This window comes from Osmerus mordax, chromosome 1 (assembly GCF_038355195.1).
Source record: "Osmerus mordax isolate fOsmMor3 chromosome 1, fOsmMor3.pri, whole genome shotgun sequence".
Classification (NCBI taxonomy): domain Eukaryota; kingdom Metazoa; phylum Chordata; class Actinopteri; order Osmeriformes; family Osmeridae; genus Osmerus; species Osmerus mordax.
The window spans coordinates 14426637-14454381 of NC_090050.1; the positions used below are offsets into that span (position 1 = coordinate 14426637).

The window sequence follows — 27745 nt, forward strand, 5'->3', positions numbered from 1 at the left end:
AACACTGATTTCAATCGAAAAGAGAAAAATCTAATGTTCTCGTCACCTCGTCTAGATGGAGACAGCTTGCTGCCTCGTAACAATCCAAGCTCTTTGCTGTTATGGGATCATAACTCTTAGCTGCATCTACAGAAACCCATCAGTGCTCTCATAGACCACCCTTGGCAGGCTTGTTGGCTCAGCCTGCTAACACAGAGTGCTCCAAAGCATCTACCACAATCCATATTTTCTCCCCATAGAAAGATTATGGTTGGAACTAGCACTCAAAAAGCTTGGCTAGATGCTAACGGTGGGCAGTTCAAATATTCCATTAAATTGCATACATTACTCAAGGTCAGTGCCTTGTAGCTGTGGTCTCCTTAAAAGAATGACAAGTAAAATAACATATCCTTAAAGGAAGCACACTAACATCTCTGAACATTACCATGAAAAACCCTTTTTTGTATATAACTTGCTCTGCCTTTTCCCCATACAGTATGTCCTTCCCCCGTCATGTCTTGTAGCCATTTCCTGAATTAAATTCTCTGTCTGAATGTCTGCTCCTCGCACATTACTGAAAGATTTTCATACAATTCTACCCAGCTTGTCTGCCAGACGAGCACCACATCAGCGTCATCTGTAAGATCTCCTCTGCTGGAGGTTCTCTCAGCAGAGTTTGACTGAGCTGTGTGTTGACTGATGCAGAGAGTGGGCAAAGGCCATCCCCTTGCTCTGGCCACACAACACACCTTCAACAGAGCATTTCAGATGTGTTCGCCTGCCTCTGTCACACAGAGGCAGCTCATTGAATTTCTACTCAGTTCGCAAGACTGTGTGGAACAGATTGCAGTCATGCAGATTTCGTCATGCGTTGTCACATGCCACATCAGTGGTGTGGATCTCTCTGAACAATTTAACATCTTTGCTAATGATAACCAATAGTCAGCCGTCCTCCCCTGTGTCCATAAATGAATCAAGTTCCTCCTTTTCTGTGAAATCCTTACATTACTGGTAGCACTACAGTATGGTACCACTAGCTTCCCTCATCAAAGCTGCAGAGAAGATTAGACACACATCTCGTGGTACAGTGACAGGTGAAAAGTGACTGGATTTAAACCATAGCAATAAAAAGCTGAAAGAAGGAATACACTGCGATGCCCTGTTATGCACCATCTGCCCCTGCAACAACTGATTCACCACAAGCTTTGTAAACCCAATGAGGAAAAAACAAATTACCCTCACAAACATAACATTACAGCAATTAGGATGGTCATAAAATCCCAATTCTCAGCAGTTCAGTTGTATAGGTTGTGGGCTAATTTCACTCAGCGCTGAAAGAAAGAGAGTAGCTCTGCAATTAGGTGCATAAGTGTGATGCAGAGCTCATAAAGTACTTTCATTTGCCTTAGTGTGTGATTGGTGGCTCGGGCAATAATCGCTCACTCTCCTGTTTCATTGGAAATGCTTCACTTGTTGCTTTGGCAGCCTTACTGGGTAAGACTTACTTGACAGTCCTACCCAACTTTACATTTACATTTAGTCATTTAGCAGACGCTCTTATCCAGAGCGACTTACAGTAAGTACAGGGACATTCTCCCCGAGGCAAGTAGGGTGAAGTGCCTTGCCCAAGGACACAACGTCATTAGGCACGGAAGGGAATCGAACCGGCGACCTTCTGATTACTAGCCCGATTCTCTAACCGCTCAGCCACCTGACTCCCAACACTGCGGCACTTCTCACCACACCTCCCCTGGTTCTACATCCCCCAGCCATCCTGTTTGACATTGGATCTGGTTTTAACAATAAGTCTTGCGGCTATGCTCATATAACTGATCTGGGCTGTTGGACTGTGTTGTTTGTTAATGCAGGATTATGAAATGCTTGTTACTCCAGTGATACTGTATTTTTACTGTTGATATTGTATTACTGGGTGTTGATGTTGAAAATAGTAATATACTTTTGTATCAGGTCCATTTCAGAGTTTAAAGGACATAACCATACATAATGTAGTCTGGTAAAGGTGACCTCAGTGAAGGAATGAATTATGTTGATGGACAGCTCTCTCTTTTTCTCTCTCTTTTTCCAGGGTAGGAGTGGCCATGCCATTTGGCTGTTTAACAATCGGAGAAAAGAAGGATTACAGTAATCCTTCTGAGGTGACAGATAAATATGACCTGGGACAGATTGTTAAATCGTAAGTATGCTGCTGGCTGAAGCACAATGTAGTCTCTGCCCTCAGGGACCTCCATCTTACACTCTCACCAGCTTGGTGTGACAGTGTGATAAGGTTTCTTAAGATTAATCTCACCAAAAAATACAAAAAATATCATGGCCATAATGATAAAAGGGTAACTCACTTTGTACGCTTTTGCCCTTTTCTTCAGAGAGGAGTTCTGTGAGATCTTCAGGGCCAAGGATAAGAACACACTGAAAATGTACACGTGCAAAAAGTTCCTGAAAAAGGATGGCAGGAAAGTTCGGAAGGCTGCAAAAAATGAGATCCTCATTTTGAAGATGTGAGTCTGTTTTTATCCTCCACAAAGCTCCACTGTATTACTGTGAGGGTTGAAAAAGGTAAAAAACTGCTTTGTTTCGACTACTTTATTCTTTGAGATACGGTGTGGCTACTGTAAATATCTATAGAAAAATAGATTTTTTATTAAAAGGTAAATGCAATGATAATTTTGCTTGATGATCACACAAGTAGCGTTTTCTAGAATACCGTTGATCTCAGACGTTTTTCTTCTGTTGAAGTTTTTACTTATCAGCCTGCAGAAGGGCTCTATCATTACCTCTCTCTTCAGTAGAATCTCTATTAACATAAACTGTTCCCTTTCAAACAGTTTGTTACACACATTAGCACCACAAAGACACAAAGTGAAAAGGAAAAAGAGTGCAATGGAAGATGAACCTGACATTGCTTGAATAATTTGACTGCCGTCTTGCTATCACAGTGACTTGACTGCTTGTTTCTTAACTGGTTCAGTCACTGGTCTTGGTCATGGTCAGATGCTGTATACAGTGCTGATGTGTGGTTGTCCAGGCACACACATGCACTCATCAAAATATATACCACTTACAGTCCTCCTCTTTACATGGCTGGTTTCTCTGTTAACCCTGCCTTTACTGGACTTTACATTACATTTATTCATTTAGCAGAGACTTTTATCCAAAGCGACTTCCAAGAGAGAGCTTTACAAAAATGCATAGGTCAATGATCATAAACAACAAGATAGCCTCAAAAACATTGCGGGTAGCCAAAACATGAAGCATACATTGTAAAAAGCAAATAAGTGCCAATGGGAAGAAACATAAGAGCATGTAGTTAAACAAGTTACAATTTAAACATGAACCTCAAAAGTGCAAGAGTGTACCTGTAGGAAAGCAAGCAACAATAATATAATTCACAGCGAGTACAAGAAGTTAAATCAGTTACAACTAACCAACAAGTGCAACAAGTCCCTCAATAAGTGTCATTGAGTCATTGTCCAGCAACACAGCAAACTATCTTTAGGCTGCTCACGAGAGCAGCAATAAAAGTTTAAAAAAATTAAACCTGTTTAACTTTAGTTTAGACATTGATACTGTATCTCAGGTTTTCATGCCAAACTGACTAGGTTATGTTTATTGATACAGTTATTTCCCCTGGCCTCATTTCATGATGACTTGCTTGACCATTGAAGTGTAAATTATTCATGAGCATTAATGCAGCAGTGTACCGTATCTGTGTATCTGTTTGAATGATTGCAGCCCCCTTTGATTCACCTTGTAATTCCCCTGACTGCCTTCTACCCCTGTGGTCTGCTCTTTCCAGGGTGAAGCACCCAAATATTCTCCAGCTGGTGGACGTCTATGAGACCAGAAAAGAGTACTTTCTCTTCCTTGAACTGTGAGTTCAGACCTCTGATTGTAGACGATTGCGCTCCTCCTGTGTTTGCGGCTGCAAAGGCCTATGTTGATTATGCACTCATGGGGAATGAGCTGCCGTACTAGCCTGAGGCCCTGTAGATATGAGCACAGCTCTGAACTCCCCTTTTGCAACCTTCATTTGGTATTCAGATAGGATTCATGGCTGACTGTTCCATATTCTCATCAATGTGTGTTCTTGGGGATTTGATGCATTCCAAGGGATACGTTAAATGAAGGAAGCTCATCTCAATGATTGCATTGGTCTGTAGGTTTTGATATTGGGTATATGGAAATGATCAGAGATCAGAGGACAGACATAGGAAATCATTTCATTATAACGCTTAAGTTAATTTGTAATTTTGTTCTGTCAGAAAGTCTTACCTCTTGGCAAGGTTTTAATTGCATAGGAACAAAAGCAAAGAATCTTCTTAAATATAAAAATGTGTCATGGTATGTTCAAGGTGACATGCATTTCAAATAGGCTTTTGTAAAGAAATGGTTAAAAAGGAGTAGAAGTAGATCTTTCAGAGAACACCAACACCATACATGATGTCTGGAATCCTCCCCGTAGTGCAACTGGCCGAGAGGTTTTTGATTGGATCCTGGACCAGGGCTACTACTCAGAGCGCGACACCAGCAATGTGGTTCGCCAGGTCTTGGAAGCAGTGGCCTACCTGCACTCGCTGCACATTGTCCACAGGAACCTGAAGGTAACACACAGAGCAAAAGGGGACAAGGGGATACTGCTGTGTACTGCAGCAGCTACAACTGTTGTGTACCATGCAGAGACCAGGATCACGTTTTACTATTATGATTTTCATTTTGATATCCTTAGACATCAGACATAAACTGTAGACATGGGGTTCTTTTGAGCACATTTATTACAATGCAATTAACATAGTGGCTGATTCAGCTGGACACAGCACCAATTCACCATTTCTGGGTTGATTTTTGAGACTGTAATTTTCAGCCATTTTTTGGGGGAAAGATGTCAGAAGGATTTGACTGCTTCAATATTTATCTCAGTTATAAAATAACAAAGTCTTCTTCATGTTTTGATTAAATACATAATCCAATTTATTATTAAATATATGCAAAATGTAGAGCAAAAAAGGATCAAACTGGTGTTGTACATCTTCCCAGCTGGAGAACCTAGTGTACTTCAACCGCCTGAAGCACTCTAAAATAGTCATCAGCGACTTCCATCTCGCCAAGCTGGAGAATGGACTGATCAAAGACCCCTGTGGGACACCAGAATACCTGGGTAAGGAACAGACTGAAGGAGAGAGAGCACAGCACAATATGATCCTATTAACTAAAGTATCTGTGAAAGCCTTTTGGGTGTGGTGTGTTTGAGTGTTCAGGCGAGCTTTTTCTGGAGGTCCACTGTAGCACACAAGCACCTGCAGAGTGTTATGTCTTATGTCACCTGCAGAGTGTTATGTCTTGGCTGTGTTTCTGTCCTTCCAGCTCCAGAAGTGGTTGGTAGACAGAGATATGGCAGGCCTGTAGACTGCTGGGCCATGGGAGTCATCATGTACATACTGTAAGTGCTTATATACACTGCTACATGAACATACTGTAAGTGCTTATATACACTGCTACATGAACATACTGTAAGTGCTTATATGCACTGCTACATGTACATACTGTAAGTGCTTATATACACTGCTACATGAACATACTGTAAGTGCTTATATACACTGCTACATGAACATACTGTAAGTGCTTATATACACTGCTACATGTACATACTGTAAGTGCTTATATACACTGCTACATGAACATACTGTAAGTGCTTATATACACTGCTACATGTACATACTGTATGTGCTTATATGCACTGCTACATGAACATACTGTAAGTGCTTATATGCACTGCTACATGTACATACTGTAAGTGCTTATATACACTGCTACATGTACATACTGTAAGTGCTTATGGGGAGTCAGGTGGCTGAGCGGTGAGGGAATCGGGCTAGTAATCCGAAGGTTGCCAGTTCGATTCCCAGTCATGCCAACTGACATTGTGTCCTTGGGCAAGGCACTTCACCCTACTTGCCTCGGGGGAATGTCCCTGTACTTACTGTAAGTCGCTCTGGATAAGAGCGTCTGCTAAAATGACTAAATGTAAATGCTTATATACACTGCTACATGTACAATATCCAAGGATTTAGGTTTTTGGGTGCAGGTTAAACAATTCAACCTCACAACAGACTTATGGCATAACCCGGCATAATTTTACAAACTACCTAAATGCAATTTTACATACCAGCGAAATGCACGTTTTATGAACACAAATAACAAATGAAAATGGGAACCCCTTTGCGTTTTTCATGTGTTGCAACCTCTTTTAACTTGCAACTCCCAGGTTGTCAGGCAACCCTCCATTCTACGATGAAACTGATGATGATGATTTTGAGAACCATGACAAGAACCTGTTCAGGAAGATCCTGGCGGGAGATTATGAGTTTGACTCTCCATACTGGGATGACATCTCAGACTCAGGTACTTTTAAGATTAAATGAATACACAAGAGATAACGTTACAATATGGTGACAGCTCCCTGGGTAAACATTTCAAATTAGAGTATCTCCCTGCAGCTGTTTCGTTAAGTCTTCTTAAATCAATTCATGTACATTTTCGTATGGAAAAAGAATAATATGTTTTCCTTGTTATTTTGTTCTTCAGCTAAGAGTCTAGTAGCCCGTCTGATGGAGGTGGATCAGGACCTGAGGCTCACTGCTCAAGAGGCCATCAATCATGAATGGTTTGTTCAATCTGTCTCAATCATATTCCATAATGATCTCTTTTATTACTAATATTATTGTCAGTTTGAGAAATGTCTCATAGTGACTTAAAGTATGATGACAAATCACACTTTTTTGGTCTCAGGATTTCCGGAAATGCAGCTTCAGATAAAAACATTAAGGACAATGTTTGTGCACAAATAGAAAAAAACTTTGCTAAAGCTAAATGGAAGGTAAGCCTATTTTATCTGTGACTAATCAGTTTTAGACCTTGTGAATCTGAAATTAAATACGCACAATAAATGGTGCAAATATAACTACACGATTGTGGAAGCTGTTAGCCAACAATGCGGAGTCGAGTACAGGAAGAGAGTATGTCCTCAGACTCTAAACACCTCCTTCCACAGAAAGCTGTTCGTGTCACCACCATCATGAAGAGACTGCGGGCACCTGAGCAGAGCGACTCCGGGGCAGCAAGCCCCGCTGCAGCCGCCAGCCCTGCAGACGGAGCCCCCGCTCCCCCCCAGGCTGACCCCACCGGGACTGCAGCCACAGTCCCAGAGGGTGAGTCTGCTGCTGGCCCAGAGGTCCCTGCAGGTGTGGAGACCAGCCAGGCAACAGCCGAGGCTGCAGCCGAAGTGTGTGTCCCAGACACTGAACCCGAGCAGGCGATCCCAGCCCCGGAGGAAGCTGACCCTTCATTGCGGTGTAATGGAGAGGCTCCTCCTCCTCTCCAACTGGCAGCTGAGGCTGGAGACGAGCAGAGCTAAGCGCTGGTCCTCTGTCCCTCCTTGTGACATCCACTAACCCTTGCACACTGTATATTAGCTGCTAGCATGGTGACACTGACTCTGCTTCTCTTTCACTTGCAGCATCTGTATCGTCTCACAGAGCCTGTGTGCTATCTTTCCTGAGTGTTGAATTGTATTGGCTTTCCTTTTCCATGTCTTTTTCCGAACAATCCTCCCGCTTTAATATGGCTTTTTATGTCTTGATACTAGCACATCTTCTTCCATATGTTCTATGAGAACCAGATTTACTGTAGGCCTATAATATAGCTTACAGCTCAAATGTTCTCTCTGAACTACACCCTTTAGTGATAAAAGGGGTAAGACGTTATTGTGCCAAAAGAGCTTAGATCTTTTTTAATGAGACAAGTTTGTGAACTTTTTCCACAGTCCTACTCATACAGTATTTATTTACCATGGCAGTCAATACAGTAATGAACAGCTTTGCTCTTGTGCTGTAGTGTTGACTATCCACAGTATTACAGTAAAAACACATTAATATTTTCCCTCCTTTTCATCAAAGTATCCTAAAGAAGGTTAATGTATTTTTAATAGTAGTAGCCTATATGTTGTGCAACTGTAGGCAGTTGTAGGGTTTCTGCTGATGCTAGTTATGGTTACTGGGGTATGCCCAGTGCTTGTGATAGGCAGCTTCCCACTCTTTGCTCCTTTGCCAGCTTTCTGCTCAGGAAAGAACCTCATGGCTGTCAGTGTAAAGATTCTGTATATATATATAGAGACCTTTGTAGAAGTAGCTGAAACAGCATGCATTCTAAGGTTTTGCTGGTTATTTTGCATTTGTAAGCACTTGGTTGACAACAATCGTTTACTGGCCTTTTGACAGGAGACCTAAAGGTATTTTTCTCCGCCAACCGATGTCTGTTGTGCGTACTCCACATGGTGAGCTGTTTTGAAGGCACTTTTTTTTTTTCAAACAGCCTTCACAGTTCCATGTACGTTTTGTCATTCATACTTTATATACATCACAGAGTGCCACTAATGTAAATGTAAGTGATATGAAACTAGTCATGACCTTGTTACATATTAGTTACTATGCATCAAAGATTTATTTTGTAGCTCATTCCTATATTGATTTAATAAAATGCCTCATGACATGTATACTTTTATCCATCATTTATCAATGTGTTTCTCACTCATATTTTTGTGTTGCTTATTCTTTTTTAAGCCTCAATGTCCAAATCAAGTACAATACTTAGTTCCAGTATATATCTAGCCTTATCTAGGCATATATATATATACACACACACATATATATATATAAATATATAGCCTTCATGTCACATGGGGTACACTAGGATTGTGTAATCATAACTATTGCTAAATAGTAAGCCATTCATTAGACATTGCTGTTTTAAAAACATCTAGAACTCTCATATTTATGTATGTTTTTAAATTTATTTTATTTATATTTGTTTGTTTATAACCAGAGTGCGAATTATACAATGACAATCGGGGGGGTCAACTTCTTCTCCAGGGAGTGTATCAACCCCCCCAACCTGTTGTTTTTACCTCTTTTGGGGGGTCCAAGTCTTAATTAGGGGGGTCAACCCCCCCCCCCCCCAAGCCCCCCCGTAATTCGAACCCTGTTTATAACTGATTGCATTCTATCCTAATAATAATAATCTACAGAATAATAACAAATTGTCCTATCTCTGTCACTTTATTGTCCCCTTTCATTTCAATAATGAGGTATTTTTCTGTAATAACTCTAAATTAAGCAATATTAAATTTGCTGCTGAAACTGTGATTTATATACTGGTGTCCTGTACACAGTGGACGTTTCTGTAATTGAAAGCCTTTACTGTAGTCCTTGACAACAATTAATCCTCTGTCTAGATGGTCACTTAACAAACACACTGTCAAAGATGGAGAGCTTGGATCATAATTGTCACGCTTGTGACCTGAGTTCTTCTGTGCCGCCCTAAGTGCACCTTATGTGCAGAAGGTAGCTCCTCTCATGTAACGGTAAATGTACTGTCTGTTGACAGTTCCTGTAAGAGATGCACACCATAATTGGATACATGTGGTTTATAAGTGCCCTCATTGTTATTTGTCTTATTATACCTATTTACTCTTGGTTTTAGGATATTTCTTATACGTTTCTGTGGAGGTATTATTTGATGTAAAAAAATGTTGGTCAAATAGGTTGTTTTGTTGTCCATTGTATGACATCCATTTGAAAAATATGCCTGTGAATGGTCTGATGTTTTATTGATATTTAAAATACATCTTTAATTTGTTCAAATGTGTTGATTTTTTACAGAGAAAAATATTCATGTGAATAGACCATTTTGTGTGATTCATTGTCTAACTAAAGACCGTAAATAAAAACTGTTAAACTATTTTAAAGCAATGCTTTTCTCAGTGCATACTGTACCACTAATAGTTAGAAGGAAATGTCTGTTGGTTTTGCCATGCATCTGGTGTATTTCTAAATGTGGTCACCAGGACCCATGGTCAACTGTAGGTCCTGTCTAATTTGTAAGCTCTGTACTGTACTCCTTGACTGAGGTAATGACTTTGATGCTAATAAAAATCGACTCACCTGTTTACTCGTGTCTCAGTCCTTGTGAACATACTGTTTGCCATTGTGTGTCAGTGTTACAGGGGGCTAGGCTAGTGTACCCAATTGCACGACACCAAACACAGGTTGAGACTCGAAAGGGCATTTATAGAGGAAAGGAAGGGCAGGGAATCACGGGCAGTAGGCAGGGTGGTGCTGGCAGCGGGCCGACCGGCAGATAGAGCCCCAGGGAAACCGGGGTGGAAATACTACTAGTTGATGAGCTGATGGACTGCAGGTGTGGAGGCTGATCAGGGGGGGACCTGGACTGGACCGTTACCGGGGACTACGCCCATACACACAACACACAGAGAGACCGACAGGAAACACAGGGGAGTTGAAAGAGAACACAAGGAAAGACACTGAGGACTGTGATGCTGTGTATCTCATACTGTCAACAGACACTATCAACTCTAGCTTTCCATGTCATGGGTGTTTTGGCCTAATTTAGCCTCCTCTTAATGACAATGTGTGAAGGTGCCACAATAGAGTGGCCAGTGGAACTGCAGAGGATTCCATTGGCTGGAATTCCTCCCAGTCGTAGACACTGTGGACAATTTTGATATTCCATAAAAAACGTTTTAGGGATGAGACTTTTAGTTTCCAGTCCCTTCCAACCACTGCAACCAGTACCACCAAGACTGAGACTGGTGTTTTAAAACGTCCCCACGCAATCATTTGAGCCCTTGCATGTGCTGTAAAACAAGGCTATCATTTATTTTCCAGAAGCTACTGTACTTTACAAGGACTTAGAGTGAGGTGGACCAGCATGATGGATTCAGTTCAATTTAAGTGTCCTCCCCTCATAATACAAACTCAAACTTCCCATTTACTGCGTAAATTGAAATTTTTGCTTCCCATGAAATTGGAGTCCATCAGTCATCATTAACATGACAATCCCCTTCCCAGAGGGACAGGCATTATGAAGATGAATGACTGCCTGGAGTTTGATTCATTTCTTTGTGAAAGGTGCAAAGTAAAACAAAACATGTCACAAAAATCTTTTCAACACAGCAATCTATCTAGCCACCTGCTGGGTGAAATGATTAAGTGCAATAAGCACAATATTGCTATTTAGAGCATTTACATTTAATTTAAAAGTCCTACATCTTTGAGTTTTAAATTATGTATTTTGAAATTATTATCTTAATTTAAAGAACACTGTTCGGTCATCAAACTGCAACACTCACTATAGCCAGCAAGTGGCAGTGTTGCCCTCTCTTTGCAAGACAGCAGAGTTTCTTATTTCACCTTCCATGCTTACTTCCCACTAATTGAACTTTTTTAATACAACAGAGGCATTTGCTTTCTGTTCCAGGTTTGAGGACAAATGATCATATTCATGTAGTAGAGTGGGTGAGACTGGGAAAGTGGTCAATGACTGAAGGTTTACCAATGGATGCCTGAGAACAATGGACCAGCTACATGAGATCCCCCCCTTCTGCCTCTCACTGGTTCAGCTTCTATTTGTCCTCGTCCCAACAATGCTGTTTGTGTCCAGGAACTGCTGGGAGCTGTGAGAGATGTGGAGGAGATTGTAAATAGTCACAGAATGTCCTGTCTGGCCACGACTGACCAGAGACCTTGATCAGACTGACTGATAGTGAGGAGCTGTATGTCAGACAAATTCCTCTATTGTTAAGTCACTTGAATAAGGTCATGAAGCGTAGATTTAAGTCTAGTTGTCTTTGGTCGGTCTTGTTGCAACGGATAATATAATACATGCATACTGTATTTCTGATATGGCATGCAAAACGACATCCATTTGTTGGAATTGACAAAATGTCAAAATGTGTCCTGGAATCAAAACCCTGAAATATTTTGTAATAACAGACTTAGCTTTCTGACCTTTACTGAGTCATTTGGGAGAGGCAGTCGCCTGATTGTGATCTTACATATCAAATTAACTCTCCCACTAGCAGGAAATCTGACCGTGGTTGTCAGTGTCTCACTATTCAAGATTGATGTCAGACCCAGCCACCCCCCCCCCCCCCCTCTCTCCCCTCCCCTGGCTGCCCCCGCTGCTCCCTGGCAGATATCAGATAAGCTGGGGGACAGAGCTCTGTCTATGGACCAGGGTGGGCAGTGACAATAGAGTCCTCTAATGCCCAGATACCTCTGCAGTGTCTTTCCCACTCGACTTCATCGCAGCCACAAGCTGAGACATGGGTTCTGACCCCAGCACTCATAGCGTACACCAATCGGTACCAATGGGTGTATATAGGCCTGTTGTGACTTCTGACTGACTAACAAGGGTTCAACTAATGAATGATGTCTGATTATGAACATGATTGTATTGTGTTTACCTCTGTAGTTTTGCACTGTAACAGATGGGCCATGCTTTCCCTGATTCCCTTATCCTCTGAGGAAGAAAAGGTAGAATTCAGTCTTCTTGGAAGCTTCTTGGGCATAGAAGAAAGGTGTCAAGGGGACTCCTCTCTATCCTCTCTATGTCGTTTCTCTCTTTCTCTCTGTGGGTTAGTATCTGACCTAGATGTACTGGTGACCAGGCTTATGGCTAGAGATCATTCTTATGCTCTGCTGTCTAGGCTTCTACAGGGTGTAGACATCCTCCAGGACCTGATTTAAGCCTGCTATATTGACCTGACCACAGCCAAGCAGAACCACACGGCCCAAGAGACCACCTCCTTCACTGGGGCCCAACCTCCGCTCCATTTGATTCAGGGTGAACATGGCACAGGAAAAATGGGAAACAGTATTTTGATTGGTGAAATGGTCAGATGGGATTACAAAAAGCATACTCCTGACAAAAAGAATTGCATATCTCTCTGAGACCTGCATGTAGATCATTCTTTCAACACCCCATCTTATAATATAAAGTGCCTGCCTTGAAACAGACATCATTCTTGAGCACACCCAAGTAGAACTTAAGGACTGTGATTAGAAACAGTCTCAATCCACACAGCCATGAGACAGAATGACACGACAATTCTTCTATAGAGACACACATTATGTTCTTATACACATATACTGTATGACACAATATTTTATTCACATGATCCAGAAGAGTCTGGACAAAACATAGACACAGCAAACCAAACATCACAATGAGAGGGAGCATTCCATTTTTATAAAATATAGAGCTTTAATTTATTAGTTAGCAACACAATGGAAAGGGAAGGAAAAGTAATTTACACAAGTCATTACAATAACGTCACCTCTGTGCATTTAGTTTTTTTTTCAGGAAGGATTGATAACTGAATGCAAAAAATAACAAAATACAAAAAAACTCAAAAACTAAAGACACATCTTAAAAACACCAACAAATTGTACAACCTTTTTTCATTTCGCTGTAAAACCCTGTTGTAACCTGGTGAAGAGGAACAGGGGTTGTCTGGTTTATTCTGGGAATGAATACTGTCCCATAGTTAGGAGTGGAGGAGAGCGCATCATCATCATCATCCTGTTAAGGAGTTGTGCTCATCTATTGTGTTTCTCGATGTTTCAGACCTGGAGTTGACATTGACCATACAGTACACTTCAAGAACAGGAGAACTACACATAGCTTTTAAGTTTTAGAATTACAGAACAAATACATTTATCCATGCACACAATGAAAAGCCAGCTTCCCAAAATTTTGGTTAGTGTCACAACATTGTTACAATGCTCTGTTGTGTAAGGACAATTCTTTTTTCACGTTAATATCAAAGGATCAAAATATGTGAATGCATATAAAAAATAGATGGCTGCCTTTACTCAGAACTAACAATGCTGCCCGGTCAAATCATTATCTGGTCATCTCAATCTCAAACTGAACTACTCTGAAATATGTGTTTTCTTCTGGCCAGTGTTTCCAATATCTTACCTTCCCAAGATCCAGTTCAGTCTTTTGAAGGAGAAAATAATGCCCGTAAACATGTAAAACCATAACCCTTTTTGCACCTCACACTTAGTCTCCTGAGATGCGAAGCTGAATATATTTAATTATGATGGTTAATTTATCATCATCCGGCGTTCTTTTACTTAGGATTCCTTTTTCATTTAATACCACAACTAACAACGAACTACAGGCTACAGAAAGGGGATGTCAATTTTTGTTTTATCTATTAGTTAAGCTCTGGAAATTAGGCCTTTGACAAAGTTCCACTGGCAGTGACAGAAAACAATGCTACTTTAGTTACTATCAAGGTCTTAAAAGAGCTGATAAACACAGCAAGTGTATCAAACTAATGGTATTTCACATGTGGGTTCAAATGGAGGAGGGGCATATAGTTAGAGTTTCCTGTGTTACAGTTCACATGCAGCCGTGGTGAGTTTGTCAATGAAAGTCCTGGAGAACCCAGAATGAGTCCTGACATTACATCACAGCAAACAAGAAACAAGAAATATACAAATCCCATCAGCCCCATTCCCCAGTCATTTCCATCTTTACAATGACTTGTAGTGACTTGTATTTTGCATGCCAGTTAACACATTCCACACATTTCATAATGATGGAAGGATGAGAATTATGCAATGACAGCAACAACAATAAAATTAATAACAATAATAACAATAATATTTGCCCCAAAGGTACCTATACACAAAGAGCATTTTCTATAAGTACAAAGAAATCCACAGAATGATACTATATACAACCTACAATAAATACTGTGTATCATATATCTTATTGGTAAAGGGAGGTGTGGGGTTTGTTTGGATGCCTCTTGCTTCTCTTCAGTTCATTTTTTCTCACGTGTTTTTGATTTTCTTTCATGATGTCACTCTCAAATTGAGTCTCTCCCCGTTTCATGGGGTAGGGTGGGTAGGGATTATAGGTAGTCCAAGGCCTACTCATGTCTCCACCTCCTCTTCCTCCTCCTCCTCCTCCTCCTCCTCGCCCCCCTCGCCATGGTGCCGACGGTTGCGTGGCTTTTTCTGCTCCTTCAGCTCCTTCAGGTCTTTGGCCTTGATGGCTCCCATCATGGGGTCTCCCTGCTGCCAGTAGTCCTGGCAGTACTGGTTGATGAGGCCCATCTCAGGCTGGCTCAGGATGGTCAGCAGGTCCTTGTACTGGCCGGCGCTGGGGGTCCAAGAGCTGGCCCCGAGTGGAGATGGTGCCAGGCCTCCACCTTCCACCAGCACGTTGTTGACGGCGCGACTGGACAGCACTACCAGCTGCAGCTTGACCAAGGTGTGCTTGAAGTTCTTCTCTGTGCCCGAGCACTGGTACACGCCTGAGTCAGAGGGCTGGAGGGAGCGCAGCAACAGGCCCTGCTCTGTCCTCATTACACGCCCGTCAGAACGCATCTGGGAGAGAGAGAGAGAGAGAGAGAGAGAGAGAGAGAGAGAGAGAGAGAGAGAGAGAGAGAGAGAGAGAGAGAGCGAGAGAGAGAGAGAGAGAGAGAGAGAGAGAGAGAGAGAGAGAGAGAGAGAGAAACAAAAGAATACATTACAATTGCATTTGCATAACAACATAAGTAGGATCCGTCATTTGAGATTTCTGCCATTTCCTCCTCTCTGTAACAGTATGGGCATCAGAGCCACCATAGGAATGTCCTGACTGCCTTTATAGTCTTACACTAACATGACTCATGCACATTCAGTTTGACTGGTGTGCTGCTGTTAGATGAGACAATCACTTCCACGGCAAAGAGTAATGTTTCCATTGCTCTTCTCTGCTTATCACTGCATCCCCGTCCAAGGCTCTGATTAGCTGTTGACAGCTTTTACACTCAGATTCAGATGTCCTAGGCAGCATGGCCAAGTCCACCATGCTTACAGGAATACGCACCATCCAATAGAATACCCAATGAAAGACAAGGAACACTATAATCTCACAATAAAACTTTAACTGTAGCCTAAGGCTCAGAAACTGAGACTGGGTTTCTCCACTTGGGGTTTGGGACAGTATAAGGATTACTACTAAATATATTCAGGTATACACACCAAACATTAGGGACTCCTTCACTTTAGTCTAGGAACAGATGTACAGTAATGTTGAGAACACAATATCCTAGGAGGAATCTGGAAATCTAATAAAGATCTCTTTCTCTCTACTCCTCAAGAATCAATCCTCCACTGCATGTGATCTCTTGTTCACAGTTCATAGAACAAACAGAGATTACGGAGCCAAGCTTTGGTAGCGTACATGTTAAAACTGGACATACAGTCTAGTAGTTCTGGATCTGTGTCAGTTACGTTACAAGGCTGCTTACTTCTTTCCTGCGGTCACTGTTGTCCCTTTGCAGGTGCCATTTGATGAGCGCATGCGGGGAGCGGGCTTGGCACTCCAAGAAGGTGCTGCTGCCCTCCACCCCGTACTGTACCATCTCCAGAGTGTTCTTATTGGCTGAAGGAGACATAGGGAGAGACGTCACCAAGGCAACCAAGCACTCACCACACGGTCCAAACACAGAAAGAGTAACGCTTCAATTCAAAGTTGTATTTTTAGCTGGAGGGAGGAGGTGTAATGTGACTAGTTGCAAAAACGTTTCCCTTAATTTTGCTGCCAGTATGCAATCAGCACTATATGTTGAGTTATACTAGCTATGGTGTATTTGTATTGGGAATGTATTGTATTCACCACCACAATAAGTAAGTCTTACTGTTGGAGTTGAAGCCTCTGCACTGGCGTATGGGATTTCCGTACTTTACGTCTTGCCTCCGGCTTCTTCTAAAGGGGTCAGACCAGTATTCCCAAATAAGAAGAAAAAATATTATAAAGCAACTGCAAGCGCCATACAAAGCCATTCAACACTACATGAGGCCATTCAACAGCCAAATAAACCCCACATCACTCAGTTAGAAATCGGTAAGTACCAATCAGCAAAATAGAAGGCCATTCAAAGAATTCTAAACAGGTTATTCAGGCTTTTGTGTTATTTGATAAGCCATGCAGCTATCTAACAGCCACGTTAGCTCCTTTCCTGGCACATGCTTGTGCTCACCTCTTCTGGGAGGCAGAGTACCGGGAGCAGGACTTGCCGTCCCAGGCGCAGTAGGGGTCTCTGGCCAGGCAGCAGTCAGCACAGGCCTCCCCGTACACGTCACAGCGGTGCAGGGCCAGGTGCGTCACTCCCATCCCTGAAGAGACATACAGCTGTTGCTGGTGGGGGACAACATACATGTTAGAACAAACCACAGAAGAACACGTCCTTTGTCAAACTATACTGTCAGTGTTTAGTTAAAAATAAAAGATGACACTGGAATAAATATTTTAAAGGTGACAGAGATGTCAACCGAGCCAGAACAATGTAATGTGATGATCTAACAACAGAAAATAGATGAGCACTGTGTTAGCATAACAATAGTCTACTCAGGAGTATTGAGCAGACATTGGGAGAGATGCCGAGTTTGTAACTGTTTCACTGCCATTGTTCAAGGTACTGACAATGTACCTTTCAATGTTAAAAAAAACTGTTTTGAATCCATCATCGTGGCACACTGTATAATGACAACCTTCTGTTAGAGTGATGTCATGGCACGTGATGTCATGTAGCCCAGGCCAAGTATTTTAATAACGGTAAAAGACAACATTACACTGTAATGCATTTTCCCTACTTCTTGTTTCATTGTCTTTCCCAGACTGAATATAATTTCTAAAGGGAAATATTAGTTCCACAGCTGTACGCACATCTTACATGGTTTTACTAAATCATTTCAATCAGTCGCTAAGTACAGGGACATTCCCCCGAGGAAAGTAGGGTAAAGTGCCTTGCCCAAGGACACAGCGTCACTTAACACGGCCGGGAATCAAACCAGCGACCTTCTGATTACTAGCCTGATTCTCTAACCAATATATAGGTCTATTAGGTCATTTGCTACAGATACGCTTACCCTTTTTGATGAGATCTTCATTGTCGTAATAGGAGTAGGAACCTGGAATAAAGAAAACATGATGAGTACAGTATGACACCAGGAGAGGGAGAGAGACAGAAGGATAGGGAGCATGAGAGAAAGAGAGAGCGAAACAGCGCAAGACTGAGAGTGAAAGAAAAAGGAAATGTCACCTTGAACACCTCCACCTCCTCCAGGACCAGCTCTTCAGTCTGCAGATCATCTCTGGGAAGGACAATCACCTTCTGCACTGTCCCCCTGTCTGTGGACCAGAAAAATCACCTCAGAGTTACATACTGTACCTCTAACCATGAGACCTTTGGACTGCTAGTCAATCAACCAGCCCCTGTATTCCATTACCAACATCAAGCCACTTACTGTGATGGCTAATCAGCTGGTGAGGTCTACATTCAAACCTGGTGCTATGAGCTCACTTTTCACCATGACAATCTATTTTTTCACTTGCTTGAGTATACACACTGTCACTACCTCAACAACACTATTTCTCAGCCCCTCTTTCTTAGCTGTGACCCATTCTCCTGAAGGCCGGAGGTATTTCTCCTGGTCACGCCTTGCCCAAAAGCATGTTTGATTTCTGAACAGAGGCATTCCTGAGCGCAGGATACCTGAGATTTATTATGACTGTTTAAATGTGCCCCAACGTGGCGCTGAATGCCTGCTCCTGACAGCAGCTGAAAGGACAGACATTCCTCTGACTCCAGGCACTGTGGGGCGCTCTGCGGTCACCACAAGACCCCATTAGTCTCTGCTATACATGCTACAGAACAACGTCTTACACAAAAGAGAGAATGGGCCTCATGTTAGGGCTGCGTGCGCTGGGCGAGTGATGTCACTTGGGGCTTTTAAAAGGTTCAAAGGAATGAGACAAATAGAAAATGTCTCTTGCCCTGGTGGGTGAGATTAAGGTGATGGATTTCCTGACTGTAACACGGCTCCTAACCCTCCTCTTCTCGTCATTCTCCCTGCCCTCAAGGTACAGAGCTCAAAGCTTTTACACTAAGTGAAAGATGCCAGCGCCCTTTGATTGGTTAAACTTTCATCTCTACAGAAAGGCTACAAATGCTTTTCTTCTGGCGATAAATGATTGAAGGAAAGACTTTGGGTGCATTCGTTTGGACAGCAGCAGACAAGGGGGGTACAACACTCCTTTGTATCTCCGTTGTACACCCAACTGAGCCTGACTAAAAGGTTTTGCAAGGAACAACATAATACTGAAACAATGCAGAAGCTGTGGGTCTTCTATTAAGACCAAGAATTAGCTCTTTATCTGGACATTGATGGCACAGTCAATGTAAATTGACCAAGATCTACTGAACTTACCAGTCCCCAGGAAAAGCACTTCATAATTGCCATCTGCAGCTGCCACTTGGTCCACAGTGATGGTGGTGAACTCGTAGTCAACGTTGGTGCGGACCACCAGGGGGCGCTTGTGCACTGGGTACACGGCGTTGTACATGGTGGGGTGGTTCCTCATGAAGTTGATGACCTCGTCTGGGTAGTCCTTAGTAGACTTCATGTTAGGGGTGAACGTGCCTCCAGGACACTAGTGGGAAATGATTGAGAATGATTATCTCACTGACAAACAACCAATTGTGGGTCTACTCTATATTGTTGTGATACACGGTATGGATGTGGAGAGTTGTGTATGTGCCTTGTGGGACATACACAACAGCTGGTTTCTATCTGAGGACTAAGTCACTAAAGTGTGTATTAAGGTTGGAGGGCTGTTGGTGTGTTTGAGGTCATCCGGGGGGTAGGCTTACCGTCCCAGGACGAGGGTAGGGGATCTTCCCAGTGTAGGCCACCCACTGGTAGTTAGGACCTTCCTTGTGGGCGAAGGGTCCGTTGAAGACCTGCCGGATGTCAGCCATGGAGTAGACACACACCGCAGAGCCCTTGAACACCGAGCTGTGCATTAGGAGAGACAGTTATGTTGTATGTGTCAAAAGACAAGTGATTCACAGTAATAGTCTTTGTTCCAGTGAAGGAACCAAAATTTTAAACCAGTTGGAGACTCACCCAGAGACAGAAAATACTCCATAGATGACAGGGTTCTTGGTGTCCTGTGTCGGTTGTATGTAAACATCTCCTGTAACACACACAAACAAAATCCAGTCAGTGCAAAGAGAGCAGGCTAAAGAAACAAGTTCCACAGCAGGCTCATGATGGCTAATATTGACAGAGCTCAAGTCAATCCTCCCAGACATATTCAGAGAGGCTACCCTCAACTTTTAAAAGAAGTACTGACGCACTTAAACCATTTTCTTCATCCCTCTGTGAATTTCAGCCTGTGCTTGTATAGATACGAACATGCCAAACAGGATGAACAAGGCCATCACAATGACCTTCCTACAGTCCCTGTGACCCTCTCGTATCTCAAACACCTGTGTCTGCATCTACAGAATTCCGGTCAGAGGTTGATGTGTCAAGTTCTGTGTTGCTTACAGTAGTGTGACCAGAGCTTCGCTATGCTATGGGAAAGTTCACCCGTCGGGCTCTTGGAAAGGATAAGTTTGTGCAGAGGATTAGAGGCCAAACAAAGTTCAATGAAGGAGAGGAGGAGTCCTCCTGGTGACATCTAAGCATCCTGCCAGGGGAAACAGAAGGCTCTGCTTGTCTCCTTCTCAGTGTAACAGGAAACTGTGCATTCTCAACAGGAAGGGCATTGTTGAATATTTCTTCATAGACAGTATGAAAAGCACAATAGCATAGCTTTGGTGACCAGGCCTTTAGGAATTCCGTCACTTAAGTCTCTAATTAAATTCCATCCACAATCCACCCGTAGATATAAACCACCCGTAGATACAAACACAATACAATGTAGCTTCCTTGTCAAAATCCACATACAGTGAGACAACACATTGGCTGTGTCACCTGAAAGCACACTCCAGGAGTGATACTGTAGCCAGTGATTTAATGTGGGACATGTTCCCCCCCGTCTGGTGGGTGTGGTTTAAGGAGTGGAGTTCGGGTGTGAGGGCACTATCTGAGCGTGTCAGAGGGAAACTGCATCGTAATGTGGGTCCTCGTCTACAGCCCTGGTGGACCCACAGGGAGGCCTGATTTACATGTGCTCATCCTCCTGGTGATGGAGCAGATAGGCCCACAGGACGAAATATAGAGGAACTAATCATACTAGGGGTGCTTAGTCACTGACCTACTCTGCTCTCTCCATGATTCTCTCAATGACCTCCATGCTACCCTTAGGAGTGCCATATCCAGCTCTCATAATGATGCAGGCACCTCCAGCAAACATTGAAGAAGACATTCACAAAACAAGACCAAGCTAAGTGCACTGTACAGTATTTTCATTCAAGACACTTAAACAAAGATGTATTATGCAGTGAATATCATTATACCAAAGGATTGCGAGTGACTGCAGGGGTGAGGATTGTCTTTGCCTCTCATTATGCCTGTTGAGTCAAGTCATAGGTGTGTATGCACACAGACCCTGGGTGACAATCTGTAGTTTGCGGCTGAAGTTTCAGGATAAGGAGGGGGAGAGAAACCATATGGTTGTAATTCCATCTCACCCACACACACACACACACACACACGCACGCATGCACACCTTAAGCCAGGGAAGCAAAACGGTCATGGGTTATCACTGACAGCGGGAGTGAGAGAGAGAGTCAGAGGAGCTATCAGAGGTACCATGCAACAGATGTGCCGTACCATGACACACCGCTGTTGCACGTCAAAATGACTGAATTATACACACTCCTACAGTCTGAATCCCAGACAGAGGTAGACAGAAAAAGGAGAATCTGATATTCATAAAATAGGAAACAGCTACTTGAGCCGTAGTAAAATATATTTTGACAGGGTAGAGAAGAGTTTGCTGCAGGGGGTCTCTGTGCTTGCATGTTAATAACAGCTGTAAAAGCACCAAGAGTCAAAACTGCCCTTTCCATTTCCTACTTGAGTAAGGCAATAAAACTTATTGTAATAAAACACATAATAATAAAACTTAACATATTTGAGTTTTTAACTATAACAGATTTTGCCCAATCTTGTGCTATGTTGTCTTTGAATGTGTCTCTGACTGTACAAAATGTAACATCTAAGCTCCTTTTCCGTATTTCACGGCAAATATGAGTTTAGGCCTTTTACATGATGAAGCAGGCAGAGCACAAGCAGCAGTCTGGAAAGGGGCCACTACATTGTCTGTTTCAATTTACTGTGTGTCATGTGGGTACAGGTTCTCAGGTAGAGCCAACTTTCTTAGACTTTCCAACTGTAAAACCTCCCTCAGTCTCTGGTGATCCTAGCCACAGGCACTCACACTTCATACCGCCACAATCGAGCTCCAGCTGGCCTGGAAGGTTCATCAAAGTTCTCAATAATGACCCCGGGGTCCTTTTACTACCGCACTAATATAGAGAGGAAAAATGTCTGTTCTTTTTCTTCCTCCATCCAGGCGTGGCTGCACTTTCCCGACTAGTCTCTTCTTGCGGTAAAGCTCTTCCAAAATCTAAGGTCATCCAAACACGTAGGTGCTGTGTAAATGTACAGTGCCTCTTAACAGTACCATGACATCTATTTTAGACCTCTTTGCTGATCATCGATTGGGATTTACATGTTCAATGTTTTTGACCTTTTGAAATCCTACAATTTTGTTAACAAAAATATTGTTTATTTGTTGTTTACAAGTCTGTCTGTCTGTGTCGGTCTGTTCCTCTGTCTCAGTATAGACTCCATATCTGGCCTGTGTCTATGCTGTTCCATACATCCTGTTAATTAGACCTGATTAGCCCATGCCTGTTCAAAGTTACTGTTTTATTAAAGCAATATCCTGAAACCTGCATGGCAAACAGTGCCAACTCTCCACACTCCTCTGAACCCACTGTGAACAGCACGCCTGTGTCAACACTGACACAACTAATAAAGACAGAAACTCGTTTACAAACCCAGAGCAAGCACGCTCATGGTTTGGAGCTCTTTAAATGCCCCATACTGTAGGTAATGTGCTTGAACTGTACATAGAGGGCACAGTCAGACAAAAGGATCTTGCAGTGTAGGGTTTTTAGCAAGGACACGATTATTGTACACACTAGCGAAATCAATCATCCTTAACCTACACTGTTCACTTAAGCATAATGAGAAGTGTGTGCTGTTAAAACTAAATACGTTTTTACAGCCTAACCTATAATGAGATGTAAGCTCGAACCTAGTTAGCCAGAGAAAAGGACAAAGAGACTTTACTGGGGAGGATAAGAGTTCAACAGAAAGCCTGATTGGTGAGGTGAAGTCTGAATCAAACGTCAGACAGACACTTCAGACCTTAATCATTATCACACTAAGGCTGAGATAGACAGAGACAAAGGGCAGGAGAGAGAAAGAGAGAACGAAAGAAATGGAGAAAAGGAAAGAAAAAGCAAACGAGAGAGAGATGGAACGACAGAGAGAAAGAGAGAGAGAGAAGACGCTTTCCCTTGAGATGGTAATGGCCTTGACATTCCTGCTTGGTGACCTGATCCATCTGCCACGAGACTTGGCCCGTCCATCCAGTCTATTTGAGGGGGAGTGCTTCCCAGACACCTCGTCCTTCAGAGCCCAGAGAAAGGAGCCTTTTGTTTGAGCCATCTTGAGAGAAAATAACAACTACAGTACTGGAGTGTGTGCTATTCTCATTACAGCAGGCAGTACGGGCCACTGGAGAGTTGAGGAGGGGGAGTGAAATGGAGGAGGCTTCCATATGGGCAGAGGACTGGGCTGTGTGACATGCTGTCAGACTAGGTAGGGACAGGTGGTGGTCTGCTGCTCCCAAGCTGCCCATAGATCAGGACTGACTGTGGCGCATGCATGATTAGAGAGGACACGGCACCAGTGTAAATAGACAACCACAAGACCTGCCGCGGGCTTTCCGCTTTCTCACTCCTAATTGAAAACGGAGGGCTTGTGGATGACGGGTGAAACCACAGAGTGTTAGAGGGGGATTAAGGAGGACTTACGGAGCTCGTCGAAGTGCGTCTCGATCCCGTCCGCCCCCGGAACGGAGCAGATGAGCCGGGCCTTCAGGAACGTGCTCCACTTGTTGACCAGACAGCAGTGACCACCATCGTCATTCTGAGGGGTGGGGGGGGGGGGGAACACACAGAACACAGCCTCCGTCACACACACACTCACATCCTCCATCCACCAAAAACAAACACAGGTGGAGCCGCCCACACACACTGTACATATAAAAAAAAAGCAGGCGGGTTTGGAGAGCGTGGAGAGAGTGTGGAGGGCTGCTTGGTTGTGAGGGGATGAGATGGTAAACACTGTCTCCTCTTATTTAGAGTCTCTCCCATCTGTCATGGAGCCGGGCCAAATTCCAACCCAGTGAGTGAGAGCCAAGTCCAGTAGATGTGATTTAGCTTCTTCCTCCTTAAACAACACACATTCTCCTTAAAGCATGCCTCACTTTGATGGGTAAAACACATTGTTGGGTCATATAGTTTGAGAAATATTGCTGGTGAAAATCATTTTTTGACAAATGTATCATTTTAATGTCTTCAAAGTGGTTTTAGGCCGTTGCGTGCTTTACAATACATTTAGTTGACACCCAATGAATCCTTATCTTGGATTTACTTCAGTTTTAGAGTGATTATCCAGGACTGTTGTACATGTCATGGTGATGTGGTGTGTTCAAGGCCAGAAAAGGGCTTTGTCATCCTCCAGATGTGTGTGAAAGAGAGAATGACAGTGGTGTCCCAGGAGGTCCATGAAGACAGAACCAAGAGCAGTATGAGTATTTGTGTGCAGGGTCACTGCTTGACCCTCTCAAATAAACACAGCGGTGAACAGCTGAGGAAGCACAGACAAACACATGCTAGCACACACACACACACACACACATACACATATACAAAGACACACACAGACAAACATATTCATGTATACACATACTCTCGCATCCACGGATTCACCCACACACAGGTTGACCATCTAAACATCACGCTCTCAGAGAATGTAAGCCCAGCTCAGAAAGATGCTCCAAGTTTACACAAGAGCAACAAACCGTGTCCCTGTTTATGTGTGCTGCTCCGTCACATTTTCAATATGGTGAGGGAGGGCAGGTAGAAGCTTTCATTAAGACAGTGAGGTTAAATCATCACATACTGTGGATACACTGCAAGTAGAGACCAGCTGTTTCATGCGGTCTAGTTTCAAGGAACCGTCCTTTAGGAAGCCTTGAACTGAATACTGGAAAGTTACAGTCATCTGCGTTTGAGGACAACCATCTTCAGGAGGTGAAAGGATCACAAGGTCATGGGTCGGAATAGCATCTCATGGACAGAAAGGTTAAACACACATGTAGATTCCTGCACGTCCGTGCTAGGCAAACACCAGCTCCACAGCAAGAAAATGGGTTCTGTTTTTCCTTCTTAGGGAAACTGTCACAAGCACATGACACTTTACAAGAGGATGTGCTCAGAGTTAAATCCTGATTTTGTACTGACCAGACAGATGCGTCCGATGCGAGCCTGGGTCACAGGACTCTGGCCCATCTCAGAGGACTTCTCCCGGAAGAAGAAGTACAGTTTGTCATCGTTCCTCTCAGCACTGTCAGGGATGAGTTGCACGTGGATGAACGAGGGGTCTGAGTTTAATGACAGAGGGACACGTTTAGGGATGGATCATAGAGACAAACACGTTTAAAACTCAGATTTCCCTTTTTTGAATGAAAGAAAAAGGCATATTTCATTTTGTATCTGAAAATAATTATTCAAAACACCCGTTTTTCATGTGAGATATATGTGCACATACATCTCACAATTTCATGTGACATGCACATATATCTCACATTCCATACAAGCACTACACTTTATCACAGGGTGGATCATAGACAAACAACTGATCTTGTTCTCATCAGATGTCAGTCGTTTGGGTGCCAACAAAAGGAATGTACCATTCAACCATCTGGAGTTGTACTGGTCTGTACGCATGGCCGTCTGTTTGCCCATGGTACGGAAGATGGCTGAGTCTGTTCCCATGAAGTCAATGTAGACCCCCGCGTAGAGTTCACCATCTGAAACACGGGCAGAGAGAGACAAAGCAACAGATCACCATGCTGAGCCAAATCACCACCAAAGATATTGGCGCCATCTAGAATTCCAGGCACATCTGGGATAAAGTACTATGAATCTTTGAACATGAATTGCGTGTCGAATCCCTTGCTGAGCCCCTGGTACGACTCAGAACACAACTCCTCGGAGCTTCCCATCCCTGTGACCAGCGGCGAGCATCAGCGTACTCATCTCTATCTCTGGGTTTCAGATGAACTCAGACAGAACTCATGCAAAATATAAATCCAAAAATATACATCCAAATAGACCATAAGATTCAGAACAAAGACAATACTTGCCTCGCAGTATTGCGGACACACACACACACACATCTTCATTAAGCAGGGAAGCTGGGTGTGGGTCCTGCTGCTGCTATCAAGGCTAAATATGAGGGCAGGTGCACCCACATACACGGTGCTGAGCATTCTCTGTGGTGGGATTAGGCAGGCAAGGGAAGACAAAACTCCCTCCTATTACTATTCAACAAAACTCCAAATTCCATATGCTGGTACTGGTACTGTACGGTATGTGGTATACACAGGTCTAGGCTTGAAGGCGTACTGTTTCTGACACAGGAAGGGGGTGCCGTCTCCTGTATAGTGTCTGATCAGAGGTGAAACGGGTCAAAGTGGTCGGCACTTCCTGCCAATGAGCGGCCACAGCTGAGCTTGTTGTGGGCGGGAGGCTCACTCTCGTTGGGCCTGCTACTGGTTCCACCCTGGTCAGCTGGCAGAGTGCTAATGTGGGAAGCAGTGATGGTGATTTACACCATCCCACCCCATAGAGACAGGATCGACTTACACTTGTGGCAACCGTGAGGTCTGGCCTGGCCAGCTGACCTTGAAGGGAGAGGAGGACACTGCTGGAAGACTTCTCATTAAAGGCTCTCAATCCTACTTAAAGCTTTTCAGAAAACAAAGCTTAACACGATATCCATTGCTGCCCAGGACAATCCATTATACGTTTCCTCATTTACAAATAAGACAGGAGTCGTATATTTATTCATTCAAAGTCACAAAGGACTCATGGAAACTGAGTCAACACACCAGCTTGTGCCCACATCTCCAACTCTAACAAGGCTGAATTCCTCATTTTTTATGATTGGTCAGCGATGAGCGTTCCTCTGTGAATAACTCGTGGGAAACAAGCACAAATGGAAAGACACTTGATCTTCCTGGTAAGAACTAGGCAATAAACTAATCCTTAACAAAGTAAGCCAAAAAACAAAGTGACCATTAAAATAAGGTTCAAATGGTCAGAGACTGAAGCTGATCCACAGGGGACATGACCACAGGGTCTTTCACCATCCCTGAGAGCCATTCAGGGGACCTGAGAGGGGCCAAACGCAACCCCTCCATCCACCCTCCGCCTGGTCGTGTGACTGAACCCAGAAGATACTCACTGATCAGCGCGGACACGCTGTTGAGCTTAGGGTCGTAGGAGCACTTTCCCTTCCCAGAATCCACTCTGCCTGGCTCCAAATGGAATATGTATTCCTAAAATGGAAAAATCATAAGAGACGGCAATAAATTCAGTGCTCCTCATCATGTCATCCTGATTCCCTGGTGTGGAGGGAAAATGAGGCAGTGCATATGCTTCCAGAGACTCCCCTTGGGCCCATAAGCCATTATAGAGGATGAATCATTTCAATAATGAGAGCGCCTTAACACAGAAAAATACATGCTTCGATAGAGCCCTTCTTAATCCCCCCTACGCTGCAGAACACTAGGGGGAGAAAGTGACAGAAGATGTTCTCTCAGCATAACAAGCCTAATGCCAAGTATCTCTCAGCCACTCTGGGCCCATGGCTGTGCAGCTCTGCTGTTGACACCTGCAATCCTGCATAGTGAAAACAAGCCTGGGATGGAGGCTGGATGACTG

General features: G+C 43.4%; 2 protein-coding genes across 6 annotated transcripts in view; one reads left to right on the plus strand and one right to left on the minus strand.

Moving 5' to 3' along the window:
• The first annotated feature begins 2078 nt into the window (after positions 1-2078).
• On the plus strand, positions 2079-7408 carry camkvb (CaM kinase-like vesicle-associated b). Its single transcript, XM_067245069.1, has 10 exons — positions 2079-2173; positions 2364-2495; positions 3794-3868; positions 4460-4598; positions 5032-5152; positions 5359-5434; positions 6260-6396; positions 6580-6658; positions 6784-6871; positions 7046-7408. Exons 1-10 carry the CDS (start codon positions 2079-2081, stop codon positions 7406-7408), a joined length of 1305 nt encoding a protein of 434 aa, XP_067101170.1.
• A 5683-nt stretch (positions 7409-13091) lies between these two features.
• sema3fb (sema domain, immunoglobulin domain (Ig), short basic domain, secreted, (semaphorin) 3Fb) overlaps positions 13092-27745 on the minus strand; it is a 49083-nt gene continuing 34429 nt past the window's right edge. For 2 of the 5 annotated variants that reach the window (XM_067228459.1, XM_067228303.1), the window contains 13 exons: positions 27267-27360; positions 25708-25827; positions 25259-25398; positions 23765-23879; positions 19830-19899; positions 19574-19718; positions 19131-19353; positions 17963-18051; positions 17790-17831; positions 16901-17058; positions 16559-16626; positions 16169-16302; positions 13092-15260 (listed from right to left, as the gene is read on the minus strand). In XM_067228459.1, coding sequence (XP_067084560.1) covers positions 14805-15260; positions 16169-16302; positions 16559-16626; positions 16901-17058; positions 17790-17831; positions 17963-18051; positions 19131-19353; positions 19574-19718; positions 19830-19899; positions 23765-23879; positions 25259-25398; positions 25708-25827; positions 27267-27360 — 1854 coding nt within the window. In that variant the 3' untranslated portion in view covers positions 13092-14804. Of the gene's footprint in view, positions 15261-16168; positions 16303-16558; positions 16640-16898; positions 17059-17789; positions 17832-17962; positions 18052-19130; positions 19354-19573; positions 19719-19829; positions 19900-23764; positions 23880-25258; positions 25399-25707; positions 25828-27266; positions 27361-27745 lie in introns of all 5 variants that reach the window. The other 3 variants (XM_067228383.1, XM_067228150.1, XM_067228225.1) reach the window with 2 other exon arrangements.